Below are 23474 nucleotides of genomic sequence, written 5' to 3'. Positions count from 1 at the left end.
GGGGCAGACAGAGCCGAGGGTGGCCAGAGGTGTGACTGAGTGTGGACACACACAGACAGACAGAGAGACTCACAGCCATATCACCAGAGAGGAGAACACACACGTTTTTTTGTGTGCGTAAAGCGAGAAGGGTTTCTTTTTTTAAATTAGAGTTAGGATTTTTTTTTTCTCGGTAAGACTATCTCTCACTTGTCATAAATGTCATATTTCCAACTGTGCTGATGTTCTTTTCTCGTGAAGGAAGAAGTCACCAGAGCGCACGGACTACAATGCAAAGGATTTTGGAGATTTGGCTCACCTTAGTGACACTCTGCGCCCTGACCGACAAGGTCTTTGGGGGCTACGGGTTGAGCATGTTTGCTGCTCAGTCTTCCCCTCCAGACCCGTGCTACGACGAGAACGGGAACCCCCGAAGGTGCATCCCCGACTTTGTCAACTCAGCCTTCGGCAAGGATGTGCGAGTGTCCAGCACGTGTGGCTCCCCACCAGCCAGATACTGCGTGGTGTCCGAAAAGGGAGACGACAGGACGCGGGACTGCCACACCTGCGACGCGGGGGACCCCAAAAAGTGTCACCCGTCCGCTTATTTGACTGACCTGAACAACCCGCACAATCTCACCTGCTGGCAGTCGGAGAACTATGCGCAGTATCCCCAAAATGTCACCCTTACCTTGTCCCTGGGTAAGAAATTCGAGGTCACCTACGTGAGCCTGCAATTTTGCTCACCCAGACCAGAATCCATGGCCATCTACAAGTCCATGGACTACGGCAAGTCCTGGGTGCCGTTCCAGTACTACTCGACCCAGTGCAAGAAGATGTACAACCGGCAGAACAAGGCGGTGATCACCAAGCAGAACGAGCAGGAGGCCATCTGCACGGACTCCCACACGGACATGCACCCACTGACTGGGGGTCTCATCGCCTTCAGCACCCTGGACGGAAGACCCTCGGCGCACGATTTTGACAACTCGCCCGTGCTCCAGGACTGGGTGACCGCCACCGACATTAAAGTGATCTTCAGCCGGTTGCACACCTTCGGGGACGAGAACGAGGATGACTCGGAGTTGGCCCGAGACTCGTACTATTACGCCGTGTCGGACCTGCAGGTGGGCGGACGGTGCAAGTGCAACGGCCACGCGTCCAAGTGCGTCAAGGACAGAGAAGGTCATCTGGTGTGCGAGTGCAAGCATAACACAGCGGGACCCGAGTGCGACAGGTGCAAACCTTTCCACTACGACCGACCCTGGCAACGCGCCACCGCGAGAGAAGCCAACGAATGTGTCGGTAAGCCAAAATCCCTATTTATTATGATTATTTTTGCATTGTTAATAACCTACTCTGAAGTCAAAACTATTGCGCAATTATGGTCAAATTCAGCTTTTACGCACGGGAATTACGCAGCAACCTAAAGGTGTTTCTCCAAAATAAAAACAAAGCCTATGTTTTGCATGCTCACATTTCTAATTACTAGTACATGATCTAAACAAAAAATATTTAATTTAAAAAAACACTAGGTTTTAAAACTTCTAAGAAATGACTTAACTAAATTAATTGGACTTGTTTGGCTCCACTTTAAATTTCCGAGGGTTTTTATCATCATCATAATAATAATAATAATAATATGAGGATGCATTTTAGTGACTTCAGATTTTTAATTCCAGAGGAGAAAAGAAAGAGTAGGGTCTAATTTCAAAAACAGCAAGTGCATGCTCCCCAATACTGAAGAGTTGAGGAAACACAAGTACGTGCCATTACAGAACGGAGCGACAATTAGGCTGCTTTTAGTGACATTTTATGGCACCTACAGAGCCGCCCTTAAAAAGCCCGCGAGCGATTCAGAACATAGTGGGAGGTCATTTGAATCCTGATTTAAGAGTTCAGTGCAAGTGAACATACAGCTGTAATGTTTATTGTTTCAAGCAGTGCAAGGGACGGGGGGGATTCTGGGGGGGGGGGGGCAGTATCAACAAGTCACTACACTGAGCACGGTGAAGCAAAGCTGGAAAAGTAACAAGTTGTGACAATGCATTGGTCCGCTCAACCAAATAGGACAAGTGAACAAGTTGTTCCCCTTGGCCTCCGCCTTTGGCCTTTTGCAAAGGCGGCATGTGAGTGTATTTTACTAAAACAAAAGACTTGTCACTTGCGGGATCCATCTTGTGTGCGGGAACCCCCCACCCCCCCCTTTTCCACCATCACGTCTTTGACCTGCTTCAATAAGGTGGCATGAAAAGTAGTAAATGAATCCTGAGCTTCTTCATTCAGAAATCAATATCAAGAAGATAATCCCATGTGGATTTCATGTCGTCACTCACATATGATGACACGGGTCATGGCCCAGGCAGCTGCTTCATATTCTCGCCATGTGCAGTGTGGCAGTGACCCCCCCCCCCCCCCCCCCCCCCCCCCCACTGCCTGGCCTGACGGATGGGCTGCAAAGGCAACTGTGTGGGAAACTCCTACTTGCCAAGTGGACACTGTGAGTTGGAAACAGTAGCTTTTATCACTCACATGTGTAATTCCGCATTGTATTCCTTATAATACTACTCAATGAACAGGTGAGATGTTTTCAGATGGTTGCTTCATTTTATTTGCACCTTAGTACCATCACACCGAGTCCAAACCAATACAACATCAGAATAATGACCTTGACTGATCTAAAAAAAACCTCGATTGTGTCAGCGGTACTTGAACAGTCCTAAAAAAAAGGAGATATTTAAAAATATGGAGCATTCTGGAGATTGATGTTTGCTCATAAAGCAAAGTTTTGAGAATCAACAGCGTCACGCTGTGAGTCGTAAAAGGCAAAATAACAAGAGCGCCTTTTTAAAAACACTGCATTCTTTCCTTTCCTCAACAAGCATGACAGCAGCTCGCAGAAAGAAGAAACACCAGTTCGGACATGAAGCCTCTTGAGGCCCCAAGACGTCAACTAGTCTCCATTAGAAAGAAAATCCGCGAATTTGCTTCAACATCCAAACGTCTTTGTCCACGAAACTGACCACCGCTGATTGTGCTGCCCGCCTCACGTTTGGGTCAACAGGTTTTGGCCCCGCCAGGCCCCGCTCACCATCTGTCTCTCATTTGAGCGCTTTACCATTGGCTCATATGATGATTGGAGCAAAGGATGATGTCATAGATCTTTGGAGATGATTCTTCATTTGCACCCCTTGCTTCTTTTTCCTCCTTTTGCACATCACAGCGTGCCAATACCATGGCACAGGCAACCACTACTATTAAATTTAACGTAAGACCATAACGTTCACTCAAAGCCCGTCGTTAACACGCCAGCGAAGATGAGAACGAAATCATAAAAAACAACTACATGTGTTTCTATTGCGGTCCTTTGTTTGGATCTCCATTAATGACTACAATAGTTTGTTTCCCCTTTGGGTTGGAACATTACAACTTTCAGATGTGCTGGATAAATAGTTCAACCCAAAACAACAAATTGGATTTAATAATAAAGGTTACATGAGAATAGGAGGCGTAGTGAAAAAATATGTGGGGGCGGGAAAAATCGATTCCAGGTGAACGCAGAGACGTAAAACCTGCACTGGTTGATAGAAAACAGGTGCGAAGCAGGTTGGGGAACATTTTTGCGGCCTCCCAATAGGGTTGAAAGTCACACACCCTTGAAAATCCCATGAGCAGCCGCGTGCCAGTTAGATGGACTGCCGAGTCTCAGTCATCTAGAACATGCCGGAGCTTGAGTGCAGCTCAGGGGTTCCGCAACGGGAAAGTCAAACAATGTGGCGAGTGGAAATGAAGCCAGCAGTGACCTTCACAGTCAATGTCAAGCATCTTTGCTTTTTTTTTTTCCCACCCCTGCTTGTGATTTACAACATCGAAAGGGACTTTCTGTTTGTAACCTTCATGGACAGAATTTCTAGGCGCTGCTGAGGCGTTGAAGGGTTCCGCTTTGGTGAGCTCAGTATTACGTCTCACGCGGTTCTGTTGGCTTCATCAAGCTGCGATCTTCAACTCTCGCTGGAGTAGTTTGCGGCCAAGTGTTAAGTTGTGGGCGATGAGAATCAGTACCTCCAAATCGGAGACCGTGGTTCTCAGTCGGGAAAGGGCGGAGGGTCTTTTTTAGGTCGGTGATGAGATCTTGCGCCCAAGTGAAGACGTTCAAACACCTTGACGTCTTGTTCGTGCAGCGATGTGGAATTTGTATCGGTCAATCATGGTGATGAGGAAGTTGAACAAAAAAGAATCCAAATAATCATAACAGAGACCATTTTGTATCTTCTGTACATCGTGCAAACCATCTTAAGTCAAAATAACTCTTAAAGTTGACAATCGCCCCCAGCTACAACAGACATTTTTTCTGTATACAAAGAATTACGAAACACAGAAATGTGTTTTGTTGATTTAAAAGAAGAAAAACAATGTGTCCTTTGGGTAAGGGCATACATTCTTGATTCAATTGTTTTCCCTGAGCCCATAATTCAAGACAGAAAAAAACCCAGGAAATGTTTTGACAGCATACTAACAATACCATGTTCTACGATGACCTTTTGAAACAAATTGAAACAACTTGATCGTATTGTTTTGACAAAGTTTATCCTCATCTTTAAGTTTTGCTGCATTAAGCTAATACGTTAGCAGTTAGCTTACACGTGACTTTAAAGATTCATTTTGTCCGTACAGTCGTGTGCCTGTGACAGTTCAAACTGTTTATTTGACATTTTACCGCTGAGATAGCACGTGTGGATGCTTGAGCCTTTTGTCCAAAATCTGTTTGCATGGGGGCTGACTGGGAAAATCCAGTGTAGCATCAGGACCACCAAGGGAGTGCACATTCAGCCTCTTTGGAAAGTGTGAAGAAGGGCAGGGATGATTAATTGGCCGGTGGTGGGACACGCTTCGTGGCTCAGCTTCAGCCCCCCCGAGCTTACTCTCCCGCAACACTGCCCCCCCCGACACAACCGGCTCAGTGTCAGTTCTTGTTTACACGCAAAAACACATGTACTAGCGCCACTTTTGGGGACACAAGAACATTATTGTGCTGATTGTGTTGTATTCTAATACATTGTGACATATCCATTGTCTCCGCAGTTGAGAAAACATTCTCATGTCAAAGCAGCCTTTGAATTTGAGCAATACTTGCGTGTTTTCTATGTCTCCCTGCTGATTCAAATGATCAGGAACGGGATCCAGTTGCTGATTATCTGATCATTTGAAACAGGAAACAGGTGTCTTGTTGCCAGGAGACACAGAAAAAAAACATACAGGACATGAGAACCAGCATTGAAGACCCCTGGACTACATTATTGCTGGCTTAGACTGTCGAGAGTAAAGCAAAATTCAAAATATTGATTTGATGGACATCAAAATCAAATATGGCTGATGGGAGTACTTAAAAGTCCAAAACAATCCCTGGTAAGACTGATTGGAATGAGCTTGATTATTACAAATGGTGTGTGATGAGGCTTTTAATCGGAATAAATGCGTCCATGTTTGTTTGGGTGACCACAGCTACCAAGAAAATGGCTCACCTATAAAACAAAAGTTTCACTCTCACAGAAAGACAACAGAAAGTGTCTCTATCTGACACAGTTTCCGCTTTCCGGAAAACCTTAACTGCTGACGTAAACCCCGGAGAGGACCTCATAGAGCGTTTCGGTTGTGTTTGCGTTTATTTACACAGACATCGAGGCCCGATTTCTCATGATAGAGAGTTGGAGATAAAGCGAGGTGTCTGGTTCCCACTTCGGCTCACCACTGGGAAAAATAATGACCTCAGACGGAGCAGGGAGACAATACATGGAGCGTCTGGGCTTTTTTTTTTTATGTCGTGGAGTGTCAGGATTACATCTGAAAAAAATAAACAGGGTATCCGCCATTCATCATACTGAGAATAGTAATGAATGAAGACGTGACTGCGATGCTGGGTGAACCTTTAATACTTAACATAAGTAGAAAGACAATCAGTAGCAATGTAGCAACCATTGCCAAGGTTGAACCGTCTTTTGAAAAAAAAACATTTCAGCAGAGCACTTGGTGGTTCGTGCGAGATGCTGATGACAGGAATCAAATCTGCTGACTCAAACAGTTAAAAAAAATATACAAAAGTTTCTCAAACAAAAAGTTGTTTTCCAGTCGGGGAACAGTTTACAACATGCACTTCCACCTCTTGTCGTAATGCAATGGAACGGAATTAACTTCGAATCCATCGAATTTCCACAACGAAAATCCCTGTCTTCATTGTTCGATGATACTTTACGAGTAAATACATCTGTTTTTCTAACTCTGATGACATCATCGGAGGATATTTACTTACCGTTTGAATTTTGGAAGGATCCCCTACCAAAACCTTCTGTGGAAAATAAGTGTAGTGACGGTCCCTTGCTTTCAGGAACAGCAGGGGGGCTTCATGCTGTAAACTCCCGCCTTTTATGTTCTCTTTAATAATGTTGACGGGTCACTGCAAAGGTTGCCAGAAGCTGGTGTGATTCAGGAAGAACCAAGCCTTTTCCTCTTCAGCTTGTACCAACGTCCTGGAGGCCACCTAGCAACCAGAACAAACTTTGGAGTTGAATGGACTACCTCTGTGATGTCAACTCACTGTTTCCATAAAAACAATCGGTGGCCGTTAATTCCCTTACTTTTTCCTTCCTATCTGGACAAAATCGACTTCAATCTGTCATCCTCTTTCAACTCCCACTTTTGTTTTTTGGTGAATAGTACAACGTGTGAGCTGGGAGAAAGTCACACATACCATAGTCCCAACTCACATCTTTGCATGTATCTAATCTTACCCAAGATGAATCTTTCTGTCTCACTTTCTTTCTCTCCATTGGCCTCTTGAGTGAATATAAAATGGAAAATAAGCGCTATAACTCGAGGTATAGATTTAAAGCACACATAGGAGAGATTTTTGACACGGGGATCTGGCTTGTTTGAAATAGATCCATGAAGCAAAGAGCAGAAAAGCATAATAAACATGCCACCACAATGTGGATTTTCATCTCGGCGTTATGATTTACAGCCCAGTGGCTTCCTAGCTCCTTTTTTTTCCGACACAAGGGAACATAACGCGTGCCGGAGTGTTGTAATAGCCTCCCTGCTCAGCGAGAAACATTTGGACCATAGCCGAACATTGACCAGAAAGTTCTCACTGATGCTTGGTGCAGTTAAGTCCTTGGAGAATATGTTGAAGTGTAGGTAAACATATCGGTGTGATTTTTTTCTGACAAGTAGAATGGAGAAATATGGATCCAAAAATGTCCAGTAAAGCAAGTCTCAACTAAAAAGCATTTTTTTAAATTGTCATGCAAATGTATATTGCTTTATCAGTCAGAATATATTTGTCAACGTTGCATTGTCAGAGAGAAAGATATTGAAAAAAAATAACTCCAACATGTGGGCATGACTAATAGTAAATATATTTTTTTTTTAAATATCTCGCAAATTAAATTGTAATGTTTTAGCCCAAAACCAGCAATATATTTTATTTTTAGGAGAAATGTATTTCACATCACATTTAATTACATTAGAAGTTGCATTTTGAGGGCAGCCTTTTTCTTTTAACAATTTTTTTGTCGATTTGATTTTGGTTAGATTTTAGCTCAACGGTGTTTTTTTATGTACACCTATGCTCATCAACACACTCCCTCATGTCGACCAATCAGCTCATTCAGTTACTGCTGTCTTGTTTAGGTGTTTCTTGTTGTCTCATCAGTTGCCATGTATTTAGTTCCTGCTTGCCTTCACAACTGGTTGGTTAGTTGGTTGGTTGGTTGGTGTCGCAGTCATTGTAGTTAAATCATTTCATGCTGAATGTTTTTCCTAATATTTGGTTTATAAAATCAAAATAGGATATAGACTTGGCTGAGCACTTACTATACTATATAGCTGCTTTTGGCATAGTGGTTATGCAAGTGGATCTATCAAAAGTGATTAAAAAAAATCAGTAGGCAGCAATTCATTCTGCCTTAGTTACGCTGCATACTTTTCTGAAAAATAAAACTATGTTTAAAAAGGGTGAATCAAAAAAAAAGGTGAAGGTGAAATAACAAAACTCTAGTAGGCTTACATATATGCATGAGCCAAGCAGTACAAACGTCTCCAATTATTTATTATATTCACCACACAGAAATGTCAAAATAAGTATTTTCACGCCGATCAATTGACAAACAGGTTGTTACCGTTGCCGCAAATCACCAGCTAAGCCTAAACGGCATTGCCTAATGATGCATTGTGAGCACTCATGTCATTTCATGTCACCAAATGGCATCCACAAGCTGTTTATGTCCAGGCAGTGCATTCCGCCTTTGCCCGGCAACGGGGGCCTTTTACAAGTGCGTAAAAAGCACGAGTCTGCTAATTGAGAGCCTTGCCCGTAAAGATGAGGAACGCCTCCCGTGACATCGCCAGTCAATGGAAAGCTTTCAATTTGCCAGTATTCAGCTAGCAGGGTTGAGTTGGTGGCCTAAAGATGACCAAAGGATGTTTTCAAGCGCAATTTGTTACCACCAATTCTATTGGAGGTGAAAAGTCTACAAGAGCTGGCTTGGACATGGTTGCCTCTTAAACCCAAATAAAACTCCTGCATGACACATTTTCAATTCTATTTGCAAGGAATTTTGATCTTTTGAGTACATTTTTATATTTACAATCGCCCAAAAAGCATATCCAAGTGCATATTAAAAATCATTCTATTCATTGGTGAAATGCGGATCATCAGATTCACATTTCATAGCATCTGTGCCCTTTTGAATTGCACAACTGAATGAACTCACCTACCTCTTCAGAGGATCAATTTAAAAACCCACCCACATATACCCAACTGCTCTTATATAAACATTGTATAATCTCGATGTGATGGTCAGTCACAACCTTTTAAAGTACATGTGATCTAATTTCACTATAAGTGGGCAGACTAAATAATACACATTGCATTGATTGTTCAATCTCTCATCAAACTCACGATAAGTATGACGGATTGGTGAAGGAATAAAAACAGAATTCCATCCAGAGTAAATACAAAACACCTCACAGATCATCATGTAGAAACATTTTTCCCATCCATAATTGCTCTCTCATCTCTGGATGGAGTGGATAAAAAAAAAAAATCCGCCTACACTAAAATGTGGGATTTGTAATTTCCATCCAATACGCACACCCACCCTGAGTGGCTTCTTCACTAAGCCTGATAGATGACCCTTGAACATAAATAGAATGGAATAGCATTGCTCCAAGAGGCTCTTTTTTTTACTAAATGAAAGCAGAACTTGTGCTGTAGTATAAATTCATCATTAAAGGTATAACCTAAAAGCTGGCACACTTAAGCTACTACAGTCTAACGTTGCAACAACGATGCAAAAAAAACGTAAAAAACATCACAACGCTCTCAATCCGAGACAAAATTTTGACCAAAATCCTCCAAAAACAAAACTAGGACATACTACAATAAGAGTTTGGACTGTATCTATAATTAGATGACTCGTGCTCGGGCTTATCGGCATTCACGTTATTGTCGCTGCTGGACAACTATTGTGGTGATTGTGTTAGTGAGACAGCGCAGCGCTCACGACAAGAGCCTGGAGACAGCTACAAAGATATACTTATTAATCTCCTGACGCTCTCACACGTTTATAAAACCGTGTTAGGGTGACAAAGTAAAAAAAATAATAAAACAGTGGCAAGTCTGGAGTCAAACTTTATTTCCCTTTAGAATAAATATAAAAATAATAAAATAAAAAATAATGTAAATGCTTTTTAAATGTGAATAATAATTCTTGATTTCTTCAGTCGTAACCAGCAGGATTGTTCTCTCCTGCCCAACCTCCTCCCCTCCCACCCCTACTTCCATTTCCCTCTCACACACTTCCCTTAAGTGGAGATAACATCTGGGATAAGAAAGCAGTAAAGAGCAAAGAGGGAAAGGGAGGGGTGAGCGTGCATGTCTGTGTGTGTGTGTGAATTCTTAAAACCGTTGTGTGTTCGATCAGCCTCAGGGAGTGACCCATTGGAGATAAGCTTGTGACAGCTGCCAAACACCTCTGTGTGAGTGTGTGTGCATTAGTTATGGGCCCCCTATTTAAGGAGGGGTGCATGCATGAATCCCCCCGCCACCTGCCGGCTTGAATCCCCTTCTGGCAGGTGTGAGTCCGTTTGGATGTGATGATTGTGGAGCATATGTGACAGTGTTATCAGCAGCCAGCATCTCCATGCAATAACATTAAGAGATGAGGCACGCCGATGGTGGAGATTAGCCAAATGTGAGGAAACGTGAGCTCCTCCTATATGAACCGGATTATGTCTGATGAGAGTGAAAATCATGACAAAAACATGACAGAAACTTCACTGGAGATATCGAAGCCATTTTCCTAAAGAAACCTGTAAAATAATATTTTAAAATTCATTTTCAGCACATATTTTGATTTTATTCTGACCAACCAATCAGAGAATAGAAAATTGTTGACATCATTGCCTGAGTGACTTTCAGTCACTTCATAGTATACCTTAATAATATTCTTTACAGTAAGTGTCAGACAGGACAACAATATAAATAATTGAATAATTTTTTACTCATAACTTAAATCGGGTAAAAGAAGGAAAACGAGCTTCAAGGTGAAATGACAAAAAATCGTAATGATAAAAAAAAATCAAAGAATAGAAGAGTCTCAGATCTTGGTGAGAAAGGAAGTCTCTTTTCCTGCCAGGGGTCAAAGGTTAAATTCACAAGCAGGTGGCAGAGTACCAGGATTTTTCCCTTATAGGTTGTTTTATTCCCAAGGCCGGCCATCTGTTTCGATAACAGCCTTCTGCCTCACTCGTTACATTTTTACATAGACTCCGCCTACGATATTTTTCCGAAAAAACAAAGGAAGCTGATTTTACAGCTCGGTTGTGCTGACATTAAGTGTTTTTCGTGCTGAGCGCTCATCGCTTGTCTCTTATCCATCAGCCTGCCACTGCAACCTCCACGCTCGTCGCTGCCGCTTCAACATGGAGCTGTACAAGCTGTCAGGCCGCAGGAGCGGCGGGGTGTGCCTCAACTGTCGTCACAACACGGCGGGCCGTCATTGCCACTACTGCAAGGAAGGTTTCTACAGAGACATGACCAAATCCATCTCACATCGGAGAGCTTGCAAAGGTAATCTTCTCCCTGAGAACCTGAAAGACATTTAAAACTGTGTTGAAAAGTCATATGAGGTTGTCATCGAACATTAGACGTTCAAAAATTCCTGTAAAATAATCCCTTTATTCACTAAAGACTCATGCTTGAGGCATTAAAGGAATTCTTTGGAATAAAGGAGCCACCTGTCTCTGCTCTGGTGAACTGACCCGTACGACCACAAAGCTATTTGGGGGTCCCTTGTGAAAGACTGACAAGACCAACATAACAATCACAAGCTGAGGTGTGAGCGGATTGTGGAACTAGCTGACTAATCTATTCATACCTGACGCAGGTGCAGGCGCATACCTCAGGTCAAACTGTTGGGTACTGATGTCAAACCCAAGGCCCGGGGGCCAGATCTGGCCCGGCAAATCATTTGATGTGGCCCGCAAAAGCAAAATCATCCATCCATCCATCCATCTTCTTCCGCTTATCCGGGGTCGGGTCGCGGGGGCAGCAGCTTCAGGAGGGACTCCCAGACTTCCCTCTCCCCAGCTACTTCATCTAGCTCATCCCGGGGGATCCCAAGGCGTTCCCAGGCCAGCCGAGAGACATAGTCTCTCCAGCGCGTCCTGGGTCGTCCCCGGGGTCTCCTACCGGCAAAAGCAAAATCATAAAAAAAAATACCAAAACTCTAAATTGTCTTCCCTTTTAATAACAGTGAGCGATTGCAACATTTTTGTTATAATACTAATTTCAAAATAAATTGGAAAATTGTTGAACTTTTCTTTACTGCGTGTTGTGATAATATCCACCCATTCATTTCTATTTAAGTCATTAATGGCCCCACGAGGGAAATCGTAACTCCAATATGGCCCGCAACAAAGTTCAAAAAGCTATTTGTGCGGCCGCAATTGTGCTCGAGCATTAAAATGAAATTTCCAACAATAAAATATAGTAAGACGCATTTCTACATAAAAGGAACAATGTCAAACATCATTCATTAGGACATCAAATGCTAATTATCTCTTCATTTGTTGCCAACATTTCTCATCTTGAAATATTCTGATGAAAGCCAAGGTCCCCATGACCGGCACATAAAACCATCTCTTACGTCAAAGCTGTCTTATAAACACAGCAATGGGATCACTTTACCACAAAAAGCTTGATAGATCACCCACACTTCGGAATGGTCCTTTGCAGCATTTTTTAACCTTGCCAGTCTAAACATTTTCACACATTCAAAAGAGGCGTCAGGTTAATGCAAGAGAGGTTGATGATCCATTGAAGTCTTTCTAAACAGTTGGATCAGTACCCAGACTAGCTGAAGATTTTGTAGCTAGCTTGGAGCTTGGGGATGAAAGCCAAACAGCATGATTGCTGCTTTTTCTCCTCAGGTGACCAACCTAACATCATTTAAACAGCTTATATTTATTGTTCAAATCAGCACACTTTGCTGTTGTTGGACGGGAAATATAATGCTGTGCCAATACAGCTCGGGGGAAGTCTGCTTTTTTTTTTTTTTTTCCTTCAATTTTTGGCTAACTTGACATCTCAGTTAAATGCAGTTGCAATGATGTGTCTAAAAGGGGTGTCAAACTCATTTTTTTCGCGGGCCGCATTGTAGTCATAGCTTCTTTCCGAGGGCCATTATGACTGTGAACCCAAATAAATGTATGAGCACCTCATATTATATACAGTAAAAGCTACAAAACCAACTGACAAATAACTCGTTTTCAAATCAGACGAGTAAAAACTGATCAAATATTAAAAAAAAAAAGATATTATTAAAAGTGAAGACAATTTGCAATTCTAGTAATGACACACGAATTTGATGCACAATTTCTCTTCGCGGGCCACATAAAATAATGTGGCGGGCCGTATCTGGCCCCCGGGCCTTGAGTTTGACCACCTGTGGTGTAAAGAGTCCCATCCCATTGTATAACTACTGTTTAAAAGTTTGGGGTCACTTAGAAATGTTCTTATTTCTCAAATAAGAACAATTTGTATCCTATTATTGTACTTGTATTTTTATTGTACTTTACTGTCGTTTTTTTGTGTCTTGAGCTAAAAAAAAAGTCAAATTGTCAATGCAACACTCAATGCTACTCAAAAGCCTGGTCTTAAATTTCAAACACTCTTCCCAGCTAACCGCTTTAACAGACTTTGAAGTGTGTTCCACTCAGCCGTGAACGGGAAACATAATTCAGCCAATGTTTGTGAGGATGTCTTTGCCAAAAAAGCTTTGCACTGGAAACTCAATCTGAAGCGCACACCGAGTGTCTGATCAGAGACAGACTCCAACCTGCATACATTTCGAAATACGGTGTGAAATGCTAATCACAATCAAGTTGTTTTCTTTCTCTTGCCACTCATGAGGGGGGTGGAGGGAAGCTGGCTAATATGCGATTTGAAACTCCTGCGAGGCCCATTTCCTCATCTGTGAAGTTACTGAAAGAGAACCAAGAAGGGAATGATTTCTCATTAGTTTTGAGGATTAGGATTACTATTTAATTATGGAACATCACAATTTTATGCCCGGTGCTAAGAGTGAGCTAACTGTGCACATGTGTGGAGTTGGCTGTCTGTTGGTATTTTCTTAGATGTGAAGACAGCTGACTGGCCAAGTCAAGGGGGTGCTTTTAAAAATATAAATTGTAAAATATATTCAAGATAATAATAATAATAATCTGTTTTTATATTTATGAATGAAATACGATATCAGCAGAAGACAGAATCGATCAAAATCGCATGACATCACCCGCGCCACAAGTTAGATCAGCTTTTAGTGGGTTTAAAATCAAGTCTACCAAATTGCCAACTTGCACAAAAATGAAGATGCACTATTGCTCTTCTGTCTCAACTATATTACTTGGTTCCACATCCCTAATGTTGTTTCCTGCCATTTGCTCACCCCAGCATGCGACTGCCATCCAGTTGGAGCTGCAGGGAAGACGTGTAACCAGACGACAGGGCAATGCCCTTGCAAGGACGGAGTTGCGGGAATCACCTGTAATCGATGCGCCAAGGGATACCAGCAGAGTCGCTCTCCCATCGCCCCCTGCATCAGTAAGCCACTTTCGTCTCTATAAAATACAGTCAGACGAACGGAAAGCCATTTTACAGTGAACGAATACTTGTCCAATGATGTCACGTCATTATTTTTAAAACACTAGTCAGACGCAAACATTTAACATGTCAGGGTAAAAGAAAACCTCTAATCACTGTCAATTAGCTTTCCCTACCTTTTTTTTTAGGTCTTTTGGTTATTTTGTGAGCTCACTTGTGCATGAAACGTGCAGGAATGAGGCATAGTATTAAGTGGTCATTTTACAAAATGAAAATAGTCTCCAGATTCATGCATATGTTTAATAACTTTCTGTGTGGTCTGTTACTCGTACACGGGTCTGCGGTTGGGGATCCCTGCCTTAAATAACTTGATTAATAACCCGAATGTTCTAATTTGGAATCTAAAAGTCCAGTACCGGTTAGGACTAAACCAATATTTTTTTTTTCTCTATAACTAAGTCTTTGATATTATTGACAGATGCTTCATTGTGATGAATTTAATAGGTGGCAACATTATTCATGGTATATGATTAACTTTAATGATTAATGATGACAAGCAGCACCATGACAAATTGGCAAATTGAGCTTTGGAACTCAGCTCAGACCTCCTCTGTGGAGTTTGCATGAACAGTAAAGAAAGTGTGAGAAAACTCAAAAATAAATACGGAAAAGTAAACAACACCGCCTTAAGAATTCCCCGCTAGCTCCTTGCTAACAAATAAAACTCATTTCACAGATATTTGCTCTTTTAAAATCATTTAAGCAGCAGCTGTTTGAACACAAATGGTGGCGCAACACAGGTGGACAAATAATATAAGAACATTATTTATTCTCTACAAAATATTACAATATACTAAGTCACTCACAATGGTGGGAAAAAAAGTACTGCAGTATTCTTCATTAGTTGGCCTGACTGTATTATACTGACAACTGGTGGGCACTTGATGAATTAAAATGTAGCATTAAATTATGATTTGAAAATATTCTTACTACATTGCTAATTTTCCCCATTAAAAAAATATTTTAATTGTAAAAAATAAGAGTTTTTTTAAGTTACAAGCATGGACACAGAACAAATTAGACTTGTATCTCAAGGTATCACTTCATTGTACTACAATGGTGCTATTGCAAACAAAACACTGAGAATTTATTACCCTCAAGAAAACATCTGGCCTGCAGAAATGAATGTCCTATCATAAATAAACCACAGTGATTCATCCAATTGCAAATATTTCTCCGCTGAATAAAAGCACCACCATTAGTCGGCTGCTATTATTTGTTTTAACAGTTTTACAAATCAAAACTACTTTCCTTTTTTCTTAAATTTGAAACCAAAATATGCACCCATCTGTCTCAGCAAACAACTTCAAATGCTTATATACTTTGCTTTTTATCCCTACAGTCATCTCTTGTTATTTTTATATCCCGTTCCATTATTCTGGATAGATATTTGAATGTTTAAACCAAAGCCTGGATAAATAGAGCACTCACCTAACATGGCCTTGTGCGTCGTTAACTGTACGTCTCGCCGTAAATCCCCAAAATGCGTCCAAAAAAATGATGGCTGATAGTGTATATTTATTGGCTATATCTGCTGGCTGCAGATTTCAGATCTTCACATCACACTGAGATAGAGATCACTGGTAGCTGCTGTTTTTATCGGTAAAAAAAAAATAGATAAGTCATGTCTGTAGCCACTGAAAACGGTTTCCATTCTTATCGTGAAGTAGAAAAACAGAATCGACCAGTTTGGCTCTCGGCACCTAGAGCAGATAACAATCACAGCCAAAACTCATCTCGCAACAGACGATTAGGCTTGGCGTATGTCGGAATCAGCTGTCATTAAGAAGACATCAGGTTGAATCCCAAAGGTGTTCATGTATGATGTTCGATATGTTACATATGGTCCAAGGCAGGAGAAAGTGCACCCTAGTGAACAAAAAACACATAATTATCTTTAAATGACAATTAATGAGCCTCTTCCTGTTTGCACCACAGAGATTCCAGTTGCATCCCCTACAGCCACTTACAGCGGCTACGAGGAGACATCAGGTCAGTTACCAGGCAAATGGTATTTTGAATTGATCAATTTTATTATTGCTGCATTTTTTTGGATGACATGTTTGATATGTTTATGGGTAATTTCACCTCCCTGGTTTATTTTTCATGAGTCCTGCAAGTTGACCAGTATTTTTTATTTATGCATCAAAAATGATCACTTAGGCCACTTTTTATTAAAATTACAATTATCAAATGCAATGTGATGGTGTTCTTGCACCACTTTTTTTTTTTTTTCATGGTTCCCTGCAGCATCATTGCTTGTATTCCCAGGCCGCACAGCAACCTCCCCCCCTGGGGTTTCAACCTTAATCTGATTACATGCTTCATTTGCACCAGTTTGTATTTCAATCAAGGCTTACTGCAAAGCCCAGGCTGAAACGATTGTTCATTTACTCTGACAAGAGTCACCATGCGGTGACATAAGACCATGGCAGTATTTACCCATCGCTTTAGTGTAATTTTTTTTTTTTTGCCAGTCACTTCTTTTCATGGCTCATTAAATTCAGACCCTCTCCAAATGTTTTGTTTACAGAGTTGCCTGAAATAGTTTATAGACAATGAGCAGGAACGTTTATAGAACCCCCAGAGGCTCCGCCCACAACATGAATACCTGCTATTAAATAATTGACATTTAGCAGTTTTGCATTTACGGCTGGGACAGTGTGAAGCTTGGATTGAACATAGACACCACCCTCCAAATTAGAAGCCGTGTGCTTCCCCAGCGACCTCCAGAATGAGCGTGGCGCTGCCGCAGAGTCACACAATGGGGGCGTTTGTCTTCCCAGCAGGAGATTGGACCTTAATGAGCGCTGCGGGTGTAATAGCTCAAAGTGTGCAGCCATTTCTCTGAGAGGGCGCACAGTCAGTGTCGCCTATCAAAGTGGGGGTGTGATGAGGGCCCCCCAGAGGCCAGCGGCAGATAGAGGGCCCCAACCGCCTTCTTTCTTACATTCACATGGAAATGAGGCATGCTTGATATGGACTAGTCAAAATCATTTACTTTGCGATTTTTTTTCTTCTTTTTCTTAATGATCTCACCACCTGAGAAGGCGGCATTTCACCCAAAAATGCTTCCTGAACATACAGGAGTTCGATCCTCATCCCACAAACCAACTGACTTTTTCTTTTTTAAGAGTGAGGTGAGGGGCGTTTTTTCTTCCTCCATCATTACCCAGGCAACCTCATTCACACAGAGTATAATGGAGAAGAAAGGGGACGACTGGACGGAGAGCTGGAAGAAATAATGAAGTTTGTCCATATTCAGGCAAGCTGAAAGGTCCTCCCCCCTCCTCTCTCAACTGCTCCCTCCTTCCTCAGCTTTCCCACCCCCCCCAGGAAAAAAGGGAGCACAAGTCTTACGACTCAGAGCTAGGGCAACACTAGTAGACGATCTGCTTCCAATTTGTGTCAGTCAGTGGAAAGTGGAAAGAACAAATGATTTCAATTTTAAGTTTTTTGCCCTCTGGTCCCACCACCAGCTCCCTCGTTATGAACATTACCTGGCATGGCGACAAAAGCAGCAGTCATCTTTCAAGCCTGGCACTAAATGCCAAGTGTGCATAGACTGGCGACTCTTCAGACATGAATTAAGTCTGTGCAGAAGGAAAGAAAATTCAGCCTCTGCAATTGTCACATTATTGTCCTTCTCTCTTGAGATGATGTGAAGATGATGTGACGACTAACCTCACTTCCATTGAATCCACATTTTTTCCATTATCATGACATTGTGACCTAAAATAAAAATATAAAAATGGTTTATTTCCCTTATTTCCAGATTGCGAATCCCACTGTAAAGCTTCCAAAGGGAAAATGAAGATCACCATGAAGAAATACTGTAAAAAAGACTACGGTGAGTCCACTCCGTAAAAATGTACTGCTGCGGATGTTAAATGTCTCAATTAATCAGAGTTGCGCAGTATCCACACCCTGGTGCTACTCTGCGACTGATGACTTAAACAGTCGTTGCCTGTGATGTGTATTCATCTGTACTCACATCTTCTCTCTCTGTGATTTTATAGTGTGCGTTCTGGTATTCATCATTTTATAAGGACAAAAGTCTGTTGACACTGTGACATCATGGGAACCTCTTACAGTGTGGGGACCCAGAATCAAGTCCCCACAAGGGAGGATTGTGTGTTTGTGTGTGAGCATGTGTGTCTATGTGTCAGTGTGGGGACCCAGAATCCGGTCCCCATAAGGGATGATTGCGCGTTTGTGTGTGAGCATGTGTGTGTGTCAGTGTGGGGGACCCAGAATTCGGTCCCCATAAGGGATGATTGCGCGTTTGTGTGTGTGTCAGTGTGGGGACCCAGAATCCGGTCCCCATAAGGGATGATTGTGCATTTCTGTGTGTGTGTCAGTGTGGGGACCCAGAATCCGGTCCCCATAAGGAAGGATTGCGCGTTTGTGTGTGTGTAACCTTAACCTTGCCGAAACACAAAACTGGGGATAAGGAATGAGGGCAGCAGCACAAAGTGAAGCAAAAAGAAAAAGCAATGCATCAATCTTGCAAATGCAGACAAATAGCAACATGACTTCCTCGCACACAATTTGGATTACACACAAACAAATATAGACATAGTAAAAAAAATTCTGGGACCAAATCAAGAATCCATCCAAAATGATATGTAGGTCTCCAGTGACTTTTACCAGATGTTGTGTATAGAGTAAGCTTTTACTATAATCAACATCCTTAACCAGAAGAAGCGGTCATCACACACAATCGTTTTGCGCCTATCGTTAAGTATTTCATTTGATATGATGACAATCATTGCTGAAAAGAATTATTGTTTGGTATTTAGGGAGAGGGAAACATTATTTCTTGAGCGTCATAGTCATAAACCAAAACCTCCATAGTCATGTGTTTTATTTAAGGACATGGCTTATCAGTCAGGCTAGAGCAATAAACAAACAATCGTTTCATAAGGGACACAAACTTGGTTCTGGGTTTAACAATGGGCTGTGGGTTTTGGTTAATTTGAAAAAAAAAAAAAAAGCAGGAAGCATTTCACACAGCAGTTTTTAATAAAAAAAAAAAATGGAATTATCGTCGGTAAACCTGCTTTTTATGCCTTCAGAATATGGTATGATTGTTAATGTTTATTGTACGAGGATATTTTAACATTTCGTTTTAATTTCAGTTTTGAAATCATTCAGGTCGAGTCCGACATTTCCTGCTGCTGTTCTCTCGGTTCTTTTTGAAGGATTCCGTCTGAATTGCACTGCAGACATCTTTGCTTAGCATGCATTCCCATTCTTTTGGCTTTAATTCATTTCTCAGGCCTGTCGCTTTGCTTTTATTGGTCTCCGGATGGGGGTGCCGCAACCAACGCCGGCCCCCCCAGGGGTCACGGGAAGGGGCCCTCTGTTTAAACACAGTCGTGCACTCTGCCGGCACCGAGCATTCCACGGGGCACAAACAGGTGTTAAATTAGGCAGACGGTGACGGATTGCCACCTCGGAGAGAAAGAAATATGTCTTGTTGATTCAATTTTTGTTTTTCATCACCGCCGTCGCTACGGAGACGGCCGACACAAAAGGATTATTTTCTCGCTTGACGTCCTCCTCGGCACACACGTTGCCTCCCTCCTTGCGCCGCCCGCAGAACAATGAATCAAAAGCCTGGGGTGTTTACCGACGCTCCGGGATGCTGGTCAAAGGCACGGAAGCCCCCTCGGCACTCAGTCGGGTCCCCGATCATTCTCCGGGTTGATAACCGGAGGCCTCCCGCTGTAATTAAGCGAGCTCTAATGTCATTAGCCCATGGCGTAAAGTGTCAAAGCTGTAACACATCGCCTAAAGCAGTTTAACCCTGGTTTTGGCCGCGAGCTGGTCTCATTTGGCAGCCATTGTGTGACTGCAGCGCTATTTCACACTTCCTCTGACAAAACCTCTGTTTTTCCTCCGCCGCTCTGTGTCTCACCACACTGTCACTATTTTGCGACACACTCTTTAACCCGCCGCTAAGTGAGCCTCTTTGGCCACCGGCTATTTCGTTTCAAGCAAGTGGCCGGACGTGTGGGGATTTGCGTATGTTTCAAAACAAAGTGAGAATATACTCGAGTGGATGAGTGAAAGATACTAAGAGGAAGCGAGGCTCGGTGCCTGGATGCTGCAGAGAAGAGGGCGCTGTCTCCAGTGGATTCTCACGCTGGGAAGTTGGATGGGGCTCTGGGAGCAGAACCCGGATAGCCGGTGAGGTCGGAACATATTCCGATTCTCCTGGAACTTATTCTGTGGCTGGGAAGACAAATAGTGGCCTCTCCTCCTCCTACCCCCCTCACGCACCCTTTATGTGTCGGGGATGAAGGAGAGGGCTGTGATTGAATGGCAGGCCTGTGAGAGCTCACTCTACTCAGCCCAACAAACCTTCTTTCTTCTGATATTGTGTGCATTTTGTGCACACACACACACACATGGAGCACGATGCCCCGCCCCTCCAGTTTACCTCATTCTGGACTCTAATAAGAGAACAGCCAGTGAATTCCCAAAAAGTGATTATATTGAGGCAGGGATGCAAAGAACTATAGGTAGAAAAGTTATTTTAAAGAGGGATACATTGCTTATCCAATTACTTCACTGTAGGTGAGCACAGTGGTGCTTTGAGCTACAAGTTTGGTGATCACACTCGGTATAATAATCTTATAATCTTTCACCATTGAAATAAAAAGTTTCTGTTTTTCAGTTAGGAAAATTATTATTATTAAAAATACTATTAAAAAATCTTTGAAATGATTATTTTTTTAAATTTATTTTATTTATTTATTTTGAATGATCTAATTGTTATTAGAAAAATCATATTGTCCTTTTTACTGTATAAGATGAGTCAGTCACTTGTACAGTATCACGACGGCTTTGTTTCTGTAACACATTACAACGTCCCTCTCTGACTTGACGTTTTAAACGGATTGAATTGTAGCATTACATAAAATGTAGATAGAGATTCTATACACATGCAAACTGCTTTGCGTGACTACCTTGAGTGATTTCTTGCCATCTCAACCAGTGTTCTCAAGATTAGAATCATTTGCACTATTTTAAATAAATATGAATAACACAGTTCAAATCAAAGCCATATTGCAACGCACATCAAGGCCAGATTAGCTCCAGAGATTTGTCGTCCCCTCTTGCAGCAATCAAAGTGAAGCGAAGAAATGTTCTGTTTGGCTCTGTCGGCGAGGGAGCTTTAATTCTTCTCTCATGTGAAGTTTGTCTGCTGTAGCCAGCTTTGGCGTGAAAGAATTATTATTATTGTCAAGATGGCTTACTGGTACAAAAATCCTCTTCTTTCTTTCAGGCACAGTACGTAAATAAATATTTTTCAATTGTGGAAGGAATTCACCCCGAGAAAACCCGTTTCATATTTCCTTTAAGATTTCTTGTGATGTCATCTCTCAGCTGTTCAGGTCCACGTTCTCAAAGGAGATAAAGCAGGCGAGTGGTGGAAGTTCACCGTCAACATCATATCGGTCTACAAACAAGGGGAGCACCGCATCCGTCGCGGGGATCAGCTGCTGTGGGTGCGTGCCAAAGACGTGGCCTGCAAATGTCCCAAGATCAAACCCGGCAGGAAGTACCTGCTCATGGGTTCGGACGATGACGACTCCCCCGGGCAGAGCGGGGTGGTGGCGGACAAGGGGAGCCTGCTCATCCCTTGGAAGGACCTGTGGGGACGCCGCCTTCGGAAGTTCCAGCAGCGCGACAAGAGGGGAAAGTGCTAGAGGGCAAAAAAAAAAAAAAAGAGGGAGAAGTGGAGGGAGATCTCCAATGTGATGCAAGGAGGAAGGGAGGACATACAAAACTGGAATCATGATTCCGAGAAAGATCCAGGTGAAAAGTAAGAGTGACTGAGTGCTGCTGCTCTGAGTTGGGACAAAAGATTTAAAAAAAAAAAAAGGGTTTGTGAAGGAGCTCATTATCATTCTGTTTCTGTTTGTCTGTTTGCAGAGTTTGCACCTCATTTTTATCACAATACATCAAAATCCCCTATTTTTTTTTTTTTTTTAGTAAATGCCTTAAATTGATATGAATTAATTTGACCATTACTATAAAAATAAGACGTTTCTTAAGTGAATTTTAGTCAGCTCCTCAAATGCAAACGTTAGCCACAGATGCTATCAACTCATAGTTGTCGTCACGGTGACCTCGGCAGTGTAAAGTAATTTTATGCGCATATGTAAACACTAGATAGATGATGTCATAGCGTCAACTAGAATAGACATGTCAACCCTGCACTTACTTTGATTAGTTGACTATTTTACAACATATGAGATATGTTCACATGTTTTCAAATGGCATCCAAAAGGGTTAACTCTATTGTGCCATTTGATGCAAACAAATATATATATCTGTATAGTTACATATATGTGATATTAACTGTTGGAAAGTGCCACTTGTACAGATAATAATGTTTCTTTCCCGAATGGATCCTTAATGAATGTACGCAAATTCCTTTTTTTGAATGAGAACATTTTACTTTATTAATACCTAACTTGTTTATTTTTTTTGTTTTATGCTGTCGGTATAATCACACATTACAGTAACAAGATGGTGAAGTTTTAAATTATGAGCAATAAAAGTCCCCCAGATCTGTATGACTGTATATATTCTATTTGTTTTAATTTTGTTTGCTTAGTGACTGCACCGCCACACTATAAAAGATTTTGCTGTGGAAATCAAATACACATTGGTATGCTGAAAACTGGATTTATGACAAAAATACAATGATGCCTCGAGATACAAGAATAACTCATAATCTTTCCTCGGTGAAAATCAAAGGGCACAATTAATTTGTTCCAGACTGCCATAAAAAACATTTTAGTAGGTTTTTTTACGAAGGTCAATATTCCATTATAGTTTAACGTATTGTAACATTCTTGAATAGAATGTAAATAATCCGTTTTTGGCCCATGATTAATTTGTTGCACCACCCTGTGATGTTCATTAATTGGCCACCGGGGGCAGTATTACAATGCCATGTAGACGCAAGCAAAAAAGTATTTCACCGATACTGTAAGTGACTCAGTAACTGCAGTAATATCTGCATGTGAGTAGTTTATACTGCCTGTCTACATATGTTGCTGCAGCATTTGTGTTCAAATATCTGTTGTTTTGTTTCCACCAGGCTGACCATTTTATTTGTGTCGTGGTTTCCTGATAACGCAGTCACAAATATTAGCAAATTTACCCACTGGTGCACTTCAGTGCTATGTGCATCGTATTTGACATTTAAAATATGCTAACAACGTCTCTGCCATAACAAAAGTGGTTTTGC

General features: G+C 41.8%; 1 protein-coding gene across 3 annotated transcripts; it reads left to right on the top strand.

Moving 5' to 3' along the window:
• Nucleotides 1–25: 25 nt before the first annotated feature.
• On the top strand, nucleotides 26–23006 carry ntn1b (netrin 1b). Of its 3 annotated transcripts, none has more exons than XM_037256341.1 (7): nucleotides 26–172; nucleotides 245–1284; nucleotides 10919–11107; nucleotides 13991–14140; nucleotides 16139–16192; nucleotides 17976–18050; nucleotides 21599–23006. In XM_037256341.1, the coding sequence occupies exons 2-7, from the start codon at nucleotides 270–272 to the stop codon at nucleotides 21919–21921; spliced, it is 1806 nt and encodes a 601-aa protein (XP_037112236.1). In that variant the 5' UTR covers nucleotides 26–172; nucleotides 245–269; the 3' UTR covers nucleotides 21922–23006. The 3 variants fall into 3 exon arrangements, with proteins under 3 accessions (XP_037112236.1, XP_037112235.1, XP_037112233.1); XM_037256340.1 differs by having other exon boundaries at nucleotides 241–1284; XM_037256338.1 differs by having other exon boundaries at nucleotides 26–1284.
• Nucleotides 23007–23474: the final 468 nt, after the last annotated feature.

Source organism: Syngnathus acus, chromosome 8 (assembly GCF_901709675.1).
Source record: "Syngnathus acus chromosome 8, fSynAcu1.2, whole genome shotgun sequence".
In the NCBI taxonomy this organism is placed as follows: domain Eukaryota; kingdom Metazoa; phylum Chordata; class Actinopteri; order Syngnathiformes; family Syngnathidae; genus Syngnathus; species Syngnathus acus.
Note: the sequence above shows the minus strand (reverse complement) of the source record. Positions and strands in the feature narration are given on the sequence as shown.

Bases quoted from the DNA above. Each gene is read 5' to 3' on its own strand.
- ntn1b (XM_037256338.1), top strand. From the start codon at position 222: ATGTTCTTTTCTCGTGAAGGAAGAAGTCACCAGAGCGCACGGACTACA. The intron at 1,285-10,918 runs GTAAGCCAAAAT...CTTATCCATCAG, and splicing joins AGAAGCCAACGAATGTGTCG to CCTGCCACTGCAACCTCCAC. The intron at 11,108-13,990 runs GTAATCTTCTCC...TGCTCACCCCAG, and splicing joins ACATCGGAGAGCTTGCAAAG to CATGCGACTGCCATCCAGTT.